We start from the raw sequence: 11317 nt of genomic DNA, 5'->3' as shown, positions 1-11317 counted from the left end.
AGCCTACAGATCTCTCTGACTTTATTTAGAATCACTGCTGTAATGTGAGCAATCACGTACATCCAGCTTCAAAACTCTTGCTGCAGTGCCTGTTTTGGGAGATCTGTGCAGAACTTGGAGCAGAGCCCTTCTGCCAGAGGTAAACTCACAAAATTAATCTTTCTCCTGTCCTGTATCAGTCATGCCTTCATGCATAGAAAAAAAGTACAAATACTTTCCACTTTTTGTAACAAAAAGCAACGCTTTTTTATTTAATTGTAAAGAAGGACAAAGAGTCTGTTCTACTATTAAACATAGTACACATTAAGTAAGAAGGAGGGGTTGGTATTTCTTTTTACTTTACACAGTTTTCTCCTATATGGTTGCCAATATTTTGTTCATAATAATGGGTGGACCATCTCAGATAGGATGGTTTAATCTCAGTTAATTAGGATTTACACTCTATTAGAAGTGCCAGAAAGCTTCAGTGCTCTGTAGGGAACCTGTCTCTGGTGCAGTTTGAGTGGTAGCATCATTGCATAAATAATCTCTGAAAAGATCGCTGTCTCTGAACACACAGAATAAAAATGAATTAGAGCTCTGACACTTTAGACAGTTTTACAAAAAAGACAATTCAAAGATTTTTTGCACAAAAATTATCTTTGTTTATACTGATCTTTTGCTGCTACAATTAAAGTAATGCTTTCTTTTTTTAATATTACCTGCAGCAAATTATGGCAGGAAACCTAAAATTCCAGTATGAAAAAAAAAAAAAAAGTAAAAAATCTGAGAAACACTTTCTTTTAATTTATATTAATTTTAAATTTTTTCTGTTTTCACATTAAGAGCCCAATTCTGCCTACATATTAAAGCTTAGTAGCCAAGCTGCTAGTAAAATCAACTTTACTTTAGAACAGGCCAGAATCTGGTTCAGAATCTTAAACTGCGACCCTATTCTTGACAGAGAAAATCCAAGTATGCCTGACTGTTTTTCCCAGTGCAGAAAAATGGGTGGGTGCTTTTAAGGAAGTCTGGATGCAGTTTTAGCTTTACCTTTCCAGTTCAGCTAGGGCTCCTCTGAAGCTGCTACAGGCAGATTCCCCATGCTTTCTGGCAGAGGCTGTTCTGCTGACGTTTGTTTCATTATTAATGGCACACGCTCCCTCTCACAGGCTCCGAGGAGCCCTTTGGAGGAGGCTGCCCATGCACATCCCCTCTGGCTGGGGGCCCTGGCCCTGCCACAGCTCTCCCACCACCGCTCCTGCGCCAGCCCGACATCTTCATCCCCCAAACTTTTAATTTCTGGAAGCTGACGCCACTCCCAAGCGATCCTGACTGAGTAAGAAGTGCAGCTGCTGAGGACAGGCAGTACAAAGACCGAGATATTTAAAAGCAGTTTGTAATAATGAAGGTGTCTATTAACCTCCACAGCTTTAAATAACCTTCCAGTGGAACGTGGGCAAGCACATTCCTCTCCAGGTTGCCAAGCATCTGTGCACTGCAAACAACCTGCAGCCTTACACAGTTATTTGCTCTGGTTTATTGGTCACACTTTCACAGGAAAAACCTGCAGGTGTCTGCCTGCCCCCGGCCTTGCTGAGGGTGAGAGCTGTGGTGAGCTAAGCCAACACCTCTGCTGCAGAGGTGGGAGCTTGCACTGGTTACATTTGATCTGCTTATTCAGAGAAAAGCAGTAATACCTGCTCTGACATTTTGGTGTGTTTATTTCTCTTCTTCATCCATGCTGATTTTATCTTTTGCCGGTGCCCTTTTATGTTTATTTATTTTAGGAAACATAATCTGCATTGTATACACTCCTGGATTTGTAAATATCTTTGCTGATAGGATTTCCTTTCATGGACCTGCCAATGGCAGATTATAAATTTTAGACTAACTATGAGATTTGAGTTGCGTTGCCAGGACCAATGTAACAAAAGATACTATTTAAATTGTCATTAAAATCCTGTCACATTTCACTTACACTTCTCTAGTTTCCCTTAGCACTGCTGGTTAGAAAAGGCAAAAAAATCTATGAATCTATCTGTCTGTATATTGTCAAGTCACACCGTGTGCCTACTCTGAATAAAGACACTGTCACAGGTCCTGTAATCAGCATCAAGGCAGTAATGAATAGGAAAATCTTGTGATGATGATCACGATTAACAAAAGGAAGTGTAAATAATCTACAGTGCCTAAAGCTCACTTTTTTGCAGAGTGGATTTGCAAGTGAGCTATAAACCTGATCCTTTTCTTAATGAGGTCAGCAGCAAAATTCCTGCTAATCCCAGCTGAAACAAAATCATTCTGCCAGCTTGATGTTTATAGAAATGCATATTACCTTCATGGAGATGTTCTCCTGCTACGGCTTTTTGTATTACAGCCTGCAACTTCACCTAAAGCAAACATGACCTAGGAATGAAATATTACTCATATCAGGTAAAAAGCTGTTATTCTGAAATAGCTAGCAATAAATTTTGTCAGGTAATCTACAGGCAAATGTTTAATACTCACAGATCCAAAAGAATCAGTAAATCCAGGAAGGGAAAGGCTGGGCACATCTGAGCACTTGTACTGGGAAGGAGCCGGCAGTGACTCTCTGGTGCCAAGCCTGATAAAGGTGAACCTTTGGGGCATTATTTCCTTTGACAATGAGACTCTGTGTGTGACTCTTACACTTCCTGGGGTTATTTTACACTCTTTTGCAAATAGCCAAGTAGTGTGGATGTTGTGTGGGAGTGGGGTAAATAGGATTGAATTTTTGTAGGAAAAGGCTTTTCAGAGGAGATGGTGAATTTTTCCTGCAGGCTGTGGAATTGCATACTAAAGGAAGAGCTTGTGCTTCCTCCCCCCTGCTTTCTTATTTTTCTTTTTCTTTTTTTTCTTTTTTTTTTTTTTTTTTTTTTTTTTCCTTCCTTTCCCCCATCTAAATGTAGTGCTGGGCCTCAGGAGGCCCATGAACACAGAGAGCTTCCTACTGAGGTTGTCACTTGACTGACAGCAAAAAGCTTCTGGGGAGATGGACGAGCATGAGTAGGTGGACATAGAAAAATGGAGAATGAAAAGATAAAGTAAAAATAGAACCGAATGTTCATCCAAAATCACAGACCTTTCAGAGGCTTAATGTAACTTATAAATGTTGTGTTTGTGATTGGAAAAAACATAAAGCAACTCTGAATGTATAAGCAGGCGTGTGCTTGAGACATTTGATATCCATTCAGTGTTCTGTTAGAAATTACATTAACTACAGAGATGTATCTGAGACAATGCCCTTGTATCAATGCCCAATTATTTATACACTAAAATATTCCCTCAGTGCTTTAAAATACGAGGAGAACAAATTGTGAATGAGTAGGAAACAACAATATTTCAGTCCTTCCACTTCAAGATGATTTACAGTTTCTCAGAGGCTCCGTGTTGGTGTTTTCATGTGCCTGTTTGTCTGTACCACTCCAGCCCTGATCTCTAAATAAATCGGCTGGGGTTGACCCCTCTGAAGCAGACAGGATCAAACATTTAACACACTGTCATAATTGTTACAGTGTCTGCTGCAAGTGAATACAGTTTCACTGAGGAACTGAGACAAATACAAGGTCTGAGACAAATACCAGAGACGCTGGCTGTGCTTTATTGAGCCGCATTAAATTGACCATTTAAATGGTGTAAACTCCTTGATGGTGCAAACATGATTAGTTCCCATCAAAGCCAAATCACTCCTGATAGCGAGGTACAATAAGAGAAGTTGTCAGGTTGGCAGCAGCGCAGGCTGCTCAGGTAATAGTCGTTTAAGACAAATGTAACAGCTCCAACGGCTGTAACAAAATTTTAAGGAATAAATTTTGATGTCAGATACTTTGTTAAAGGGTGGAGTTACTGGGTGAAGCAGAGAACAGGATTTAGTCCAAGTATCAATGACATCTGTTAAAACCAAGCTGGGCTTTTACGATTCGTTGAAATGACACAAAGTAAGGAAATTGTGATTATTTTGGCAAGACTTCTTAAAAAAAACCCACATACTGGAGCCAAAATATAATAGATTTGGTAGGATTGCAAACCTTTTATTTTATGACATTTGCAGGCCTTTTTTACATTGTCTGTGTTTATTTTATGTGACTTTTTAAAACAAATTAAAATTACATTAAATTACTGAAAAAAATTAAGGTTTCAAAGCATTTTATATATTTTTAATGACGACTGACTCTTCTGGCATTGCCACAAAAATAACTTTAATTAAAAAAAGAAGACGTTTTGATGCATCACCATTCCCATAAAGTTTCTCCTGACTAGTAGTAGATCTGTCAGAGGCATCAAAGATGTGAAAAGAAGAACATTCAGATAGTTTTAATTGAGGACTGCCTATATTTCTGTGTAAATAATAAAAAAGGCACTAAACCTTTTCTTCCTTCTCATTAGGCCAAGAATTCTTGCAGATAATTAAAGTCAGGAAGTACAAGTTTTAACAGTTGCATTGACTGTGCTACACTGTTTTCTAACGCCCATTATCCAAGCAGCCGCTTAAAAGATTTATTTTCTACGGAAAGAGAAAAACACACTAGCTATCTCTGCAGGGTTATCATTAAGGTTCTGCCAGTGGGAGCTCCAAAAGAAATGTTCAAGGCTAAGGAAAACAATCTGAGCCTCAGAAATAGGAACCTCGTTGTAAATACTGTGTTAATAAACCTTCTTAAAAGCAGTTTTAAGAGCCAAAAAACGTATCCTCCCTAGATCTTGACCTGAAATCAAACCAGGTAAAAGATACTCTGTGTTTTAAGCAAAAGAGTGTCACTAAGGGTGCGTTTGTAAGTATTATGTTTCACAGATACTTGAATTTGGGGAAAAGCATAGCGATTTAAAGAGAAAACAGCAGGTTCTGAGCAGGCGTGTTTCCTGATCCACAGAATTGTTAGTCAAACTTTAAGTCGCTTTCCAAGTATTTTTTTAGCTAATCGAGCCTGGAAAGGGTTTCTGTGAGGAAGCTAAGGCTAACTCTGGCAAGGAGTCGTTTTATCCCAGACGGAGGAAAACCCCTCGGAGAGTCTGGGTGCGATTCCCCGAGTGCGGGGTGCCGGGATGCTGCCGGGGGAAGGAGCTGCGTCCGCCCGGAGCGAGGGGAGTGCCGGGGGTGCCGAGAGGGCTCTGCGGGAGCGAGGGAGCTGCCCCCACGGGAGAGAGGGGGGTCCTCACCGCCTCCGAATCTGCGGGAAACTGAGGCAGCTCCGCCGCCAAGAGCCGCGGGTGGGAGCGCGGGGGGCTCGGCGCCCGAAGAGGGAGGCGCTGCGGGGAGCGCCGGCTCTGGAGCTGGCCGAGGCTCGGGCAGAGGGACCCAGAGCGGCGGAGGGACGGAGCATCGCGGGGAGGGCAGCTCGGGAGCTGCTCGGTTTTCTCCGGTCCCGCAACGCTGTCCCGGCAGGGGGCCAGCGCGGCCGGCCGGACAGACAGACAGACAGACAGACAGACAGGCAGGTCCAGGGCAGCTCTGTGAGTGAGTACGGACCGTTCAAGGACAGTGTGCTCAGCTCACTGACGCTGCCTGACCGCCCCAAGGCTTAGCGGGCTTCTAAAAAACTACCATTTTATTGTCAAGGCGCATTTAGAGAGTATTTTTTAAGAAGTCGGATGTTCGGAGCGTTCAAAGCAAAGCGGGGCTGCGGCTGCACAGCGCAGGTTCCCGGGGACAGCCTAAGGGCATCAGCCAACACAGGTGTCCCCGGGCACGGCTCGGGTGGACGCGTCCCGCGGACGGCTGTGGACGAGGGGGATGTGCACGAGCGTGTCCCGATGGATTTTAGCGTTCAGAGGGAATCGCTCCGAACCCGGCTTTCCCACCAGCCCGCCCCGCCCGGCCGCTGTCCCGGTGCATAAAAGTGTGAACCATTGGCACCTTCGCGGAGAGCGCCGGGGCCCGTCCTCTGCCGCTCACAGGGGACTCGCACTGCCCATCCCTGCGCATATCTGTCCGTCCCTGCACACCTCTGTCCGTCCCTGAACATCTCTGCCCATCCCTGCACACCTCTGTCCATCCCTGCACACCTCTGTCCGTCCCTGCACACCTCTGTCCGTCCCTGCACACCTCTGCCCGTCCCTGCCCATCTCTGCCCGTCCCTGCACACCTCTGTCCGTCCCTGCACACCTCTGTCCATCCCTGCACACCTCTGTCCATCCCTACACACCTCTGTCCGTCCCTGCCCGTCCCTGCCCGTCTCTGTCCATCCCTGCACACCTCTGTCCGTCCCTGCACACCTCTGTCCATCCCTGCACACCTCTGTCCATCCCTGCACACCTCTGTCCGCCCCTGCCCACCTCTGTCCATCCCTGCCCGGCCCCGGGGAGCCGCTGCTCCCGCCAGGTGGCGCTGTTGCTCAACGGTGGCGCGGTGCCGGGCCGGGCCGTGCCGGGCAGGGCGGCGGCAGCTCCGTGGACGCTCCGGGGACGCTCCCGGGACGCGGGGCCACCGCGGGCCCGGCGCGGGGCAGGTCCGTGTGCACACCGCGGCCGCGGTTCCCCCGCCACTCTGCCCCTCCTAACTTTGTCTTTTCGCCTTTTCCATCGTCCTTTGGAGTTCGGGCACTGTTAAGGCCGGAGACCCCCGCGGAGGGCCCGCCGGCCGCGGCCGCTCGCTGTGCCGCCGGCTCGGGGCCGCGCTCCCACCCGGCCCGGCCGGAGCGCCCCTCAGCGCCCGGCCCGGCTCCCCGCGCCGAGCGCCCGCGGGGCGGGAAGGGGCGGGGCGCGCGGCGCGGAGCGGGCGGCGATTGGCTGCGGCGCGTGACGGACGGGCGGGCCCCGCCCCCTTGGCAATGTCTAGCGCGCGCCGCGCGCCCCATGTAGGCAGTTATTCCGCTGGGATAGCGCGGCCGGAGCGCGGCGGCATGGCCGGGGTCCCGATCTGCGCCCTCCTCCCGCTCCTCGTCGGCGTCTGCGGCGCCGTCACCGGCTCACGGGTCTATCCCGCCAACGAAGGTGAGGCTTGCCGGCCGCCGGGCTGCGCGTTCTCCCGGCGGGGCGCCGGGGGCGAAGTTCGGTGTCCCCGGGCGGGCGGCGGTGCCGTCCCGTCCCATCCCGTCCCCTCCCCGCCCCGCCGCTCCGCTCGCCGCCGGGACGGCGCTTGCCCCGCGCTGCCCCGGCCGGTCGCTGCCCGTCCGGCGGCCGCGGAGCTGCCCGGGCGGCGCTGCCGGGGCCGCCCGCGGTGCCGGTACAGGTGTCGCGGAGCGGAGCGGCCCCGCCTGCCCCGCGCATCCCCCCGCGCCCCGGGCCGCTGCCCCGGCCGGGCCGGGCCCCGAGCCGCAGCGCTCCCGCGAGCGGCGCCGGGCCGGCCCCGGATCGCAGGGCGGCTCATGAAACCGGTTCTCCCGGGAGCGCTCGGCGGCTCCGCGCCGTTCCCCGGGGCCCCGGTTCAGCCCGTTCTGCGGGACGGTCCGGGGGAAGCCCGCGGCCGACCCGAGGTGTGGGCGTGGGGCGCCGCTCGCCTCGGGAGCCCCTGCCAGCTGTGTCGGTGCCCGGCCGTGCTCTCGGAAAGTACCGGCTCTGAGCCCATCGCCGGCTGCGGGCGCGCTGTCCCGGGCGGCGGGCGGTGCGGTGCGGTGGCCAGCGCTCCGAGAGGCGCTCCGCTGGCTCGCAGGTGTGCCGGGACCCCGCCGCGCCCCTGAGCGGCTCCAGCGAGCCGGGAAACGAACGCGCGATGCCTCAGAGGGAGTTTCGAAGTGTTTTTAAGAAATTGACGCGGTCGGAAATAACATTTCATTTCAAGTGGAAGGGGGATGCGATCGTGCTCCGCACATATGGAAACGTTCAGGTAAACCATTCATTTTAATATTGCCTTTTGGCAGCTGGAATTTAATCTCTTTTATTTGTACCTTTCTGCAGTTACCTTGCTGGATTCCAGATCAGTTCAGGGAGAACTGGGGTGGATAGCAAGTCCCCTGGAAGGAGGGGTAAGTTTTAAACCGCTATCTGATCAAAAGGGTAAAGGGGGTGATTAGTAACTTTCAGAGAGTCCTAATGGCTCGATTATTGTTGATTGTGGTGAGGAGGTCAGATTTCTTCCCTGGCTTACCAAGTGAATTACTCTTTGTTGGAGAAACTCTATACTCCCTTTGGATAGTTCTGTCATGGAATAAGTGGAAACCAAAAGGGCAGAAAAGAGTCTTCAGAATTAAGAGATTGGTTGAGGCATGGTCTTAGATGCCTATTTAAAACTGAAATACCAACAAGAAATGTGATCTGCCGACTGAATTGGCATTCTTGACTGCTATTATTTTATCTGTGGACTGTCTCGGCTGGGAGATGTTCAGGGCAATTGCTGTTCTATTTCTGGATGACGGAGTAGGGATCAATAGACACGATAGACCTTTTGTTATGATGGGACAGCTGTTCTGTTTCAGAGTGTAAACATTGTGTGTTTTGGCTTCTGAACAGATAAATTGCAGCTCCCAGTGCTTGACTGTGATTCCTTGAAGTTTCTTTATATGTAGTTTTACAATTGTCTTGTTGAACAGACGGCTGCTCGAATGCACTGCCCAGTGGTGATGTGATGACGTTAAGAGGTTCATTGCTGGGCTTAGAGTCCCTTTGCTTAGAGGGCTGCACACAAGGTAGCTTTATTTCTTGGTTTGGCTTTATATTATTGGATTCTCCGTGCTGCTCCCTCATCTGTGCCCCGACCTGCAGGGTGCCCAGTGCGTCTCTGGGAAACTCCTTCGAATGTTGGACTCTGGAGTTGCTGGGATCTGGAGGAGACTGTACTTCATGGGACTTTCTTTTAATAAGCAATTAGAAAGGCTCTTTCTTTCTTCATATGAACAATTTAAGGAAAAATGCCAGCAATGCACACTAAACATGAATGTAAAAAACAAAAAAAAGCCCGAATCCTTTTAATATTGAATGAGTAAAAGCAGCTTGGAATCCTTAAGCAGAAGTAACTAAGTTAAAGTGTTTGAAAAAGGAAAGTGCTGAAAGATCAGGACCTGTGCACAACAAAGCACTGGATTTTTTAGGAAACCTACAAATTTACTTTCTTTTTTGGTGTGCGTTCCCGCTCATAATTAGAAGAAGCAGAGCTAAGGAAACAGCAGTGAGCGGAAGGAATCCGAGGCTGCGTTGGCTGGTGATGCATTATGCATAAGCTCTGAATAACCATAACATGGGAGAATGGGGGATTGTTTTGCTCCCCCATTGTTGTTCTGGGTGAACTTGACTACAATCCTGGCTTGTGCTCCGCCTGAGCACACTGTGCTGTCCCCGAAACTTGGTTTTTCAGAGAGTGGGGCTGTGATTGGCAGGCCTCTGGCAGCGCCCACGGTGCACATTCGGCGCTGATTGCAGGCAATTGCCCTCATCTTTTGACAGCGTGGAAAGGTACAGCTCTATCTCGGTGAGAGTCGGGCTTCCTTGTTAATCCTGCACCCTGGAAATGTCGGTTAATGAGACGGGGTCTTTCGGACACCTCTCCAAGGGATATCTGTGCTGTGCATTAAAACACAACCTAAAATACAAGTTTTAATAAGTCAGCAGTAGAATCAATGATCAGAGGACAGCTGTATATTATTAATGGCTGTTGGATTCCCCCTTTCTCCACATGTTTTTTCTGAAAGCGCCATGCAAGCTTGAGAAAGAAAAATGTATGCTCTTATTGTGGACGTGACTCGTTTCACTAAACCTACATACGTGTGTTCTATTTTTAAGCCTGTAGTGAAAAATTTAAGAGTACATGGTCTGTTTCTGAGATACAGTGCTTGGAAAGCATTTACTTAGCTTCATATGCTGCAGATTTATTTCAAGCAGCAGAAACAAACTCCTTTATCTTCCTGGGAAGAATTTTTCCTTCAGTGTTTTTCTTTAACTGCATATACTTTGTCTGTTAAAAAAAGGTATTTTTCTAGATCTGAACCACACTGTTCCTGGGGTCTGAGTGTTGTATGGATAAGAAGGGCTGGAGATAAAGATAGTCATTTAGCAGTGACTAGCTATATTGTAGCCCTGGAGGAATTAATGAATTGCATTATAAATGTAATTAATGATTTACTCTTGCTTTTCACAGTTGAAAAGCAGGTTTTGTGCCCAAAATGTTTTAATCTGCATCATTAAACTGTGGGAAGAACTGAATTATAAAATTTAATTTCAGCTTGAAAGCAAAAAGTTACAGCTTTGACCACATACTTAGAGTTACAAGTTATTTGCAGTGGCTGGAAATTTTGGTCTGTAGGTTTTTTTTCAGCTCTGTCAGAAAGATGCACTTGGGTTTGTTTTGTAATTTTGTGCCTTAATGAAATAAGAAGCCCAACTCTGTACATTTGTGTGCTGGTCAGCAGATGGGTGTGTTGAGAACACGATCCAAAAACTTGCTGAATTCAGTTGCTGTGTGTCTGTTGACCTCAGCGGTCTCTCTATTGAATCCTCTAGCAGCATCCTCCATTGTGTGAATGCACTAAAGGAAATCCCATCAACAAGTATTATTTCCCTCTGCTTCTTCCTTTCTCTTGTACCACACGCAATATTGGTAGCGTAGGCAATCTGAAGATAAGCAGAATGGAAAGTGATGGATCATAAAGACAATATTGTAACAGTAAACCTGCTCTGTGGTGCTCTAAATTAAACAAGTCTGTCTTCTTACTAACAATGTCTTACACTTTACATTGATAGATGACTTTTTAAGATATATTTCTTCCTTTTCTCTGGAAAGGAGTGACATGCTGAGTATTGATTTCCCCCCTCCTTCATTTTAATTTGCAGTTATCTCTAGGCAGCAAATAAAATATTATTCTTTCTGCTCCTAGTGACTCATGGTGCTAACTGCTGTCATTCTGTAAACAGATTCAGCTAAGCTGGAAGCTTTTTAAGTAAAAACCACTTGCATGAGAGCAATCCTTGTGAGAAGAATGCAGAATATTATACGAGAAGCCCCTTCATCTTAAGAAGGCTTCTGTTTATCAAAGCTATGGCTTCAGTAGTTCTGAAAAGCACTTCTGAGAAGTCTCTTTAAAGTTCTTACTGTTTTCTAAGGATAATTTTATATGCTTCATTGTATTGCCTGTAAACCTAATTAGCATATCATTATCTAATATTTTTATAGGGAATGATAAATTGAATAATATAAATTGAAGTACTATGGTTTTGCTGTTTTGTTTTTTTTTTTCCTGGAAAGTTTTCTTTTCCTAATGCCCCTACTTTGCCTTCTCTCCTTGCCAGTAGAGCACTGTGATAAATTTTCTTCTGTCTAAGAGAATACTTTGACCAGTCTTTTTCAGAACTGTTGAGTATGTGTACTTTCCTTTTCTGAGTTCATTATGCTGAACTCCTGCATCTCCTCATTCTGTACCCACCTTGGATTACATGTGTTGTTGTTGTT

At 47.4% G+C, this 11317-nt stretch overlaps 1 protein-coding gene across 3 annotated transcripts in view; it reads left to right on the top strand.

Moving 5' to 3' along the window:
• The first annotated feature begins 6789 nt into the window (after positions 1–6789).
• The window catches only part of EPHA4 (EPH receptor A4), a 105942-nt gene continuing 101414 nt past the window's right edge, over positions 6790–11317 (top strand). For all 3 annotated transcript variants that reach the window (XM_058844035.1, XM_058844034.1, XM_058844033.1), the window contains exons 1-2: positions 6790–6933; positions 7837–7904. In XM_058844035.1, coding sequence (XP_058700018.1) covers positions 6843–6933; positions 7837–7904 — 159 coding nt within the window. In that variant the 5' untranslated portion in view covers positions 6790–6842. The remainder of the gene's footprint in view (positions 6934–7836; positions 7905–11317) is intronic.

Source organism: Poecile atricapillus, chromosome 8 (genome assembly GCF_030490865.1).
Source record: "Poecile atricapillus isolate bPoeAtr1 chromosome 8, bPoeAtr1.hap1, whole genome shotgun sequence".
NCBI lineage: Eukaryota > Metazoa > Chordata > Aves > Passeriformes > Paridae > Poecile > Poecile atricapillus.
This window is presented reverse-complemented; position numbering and strand designations above follow the sequence as displayed.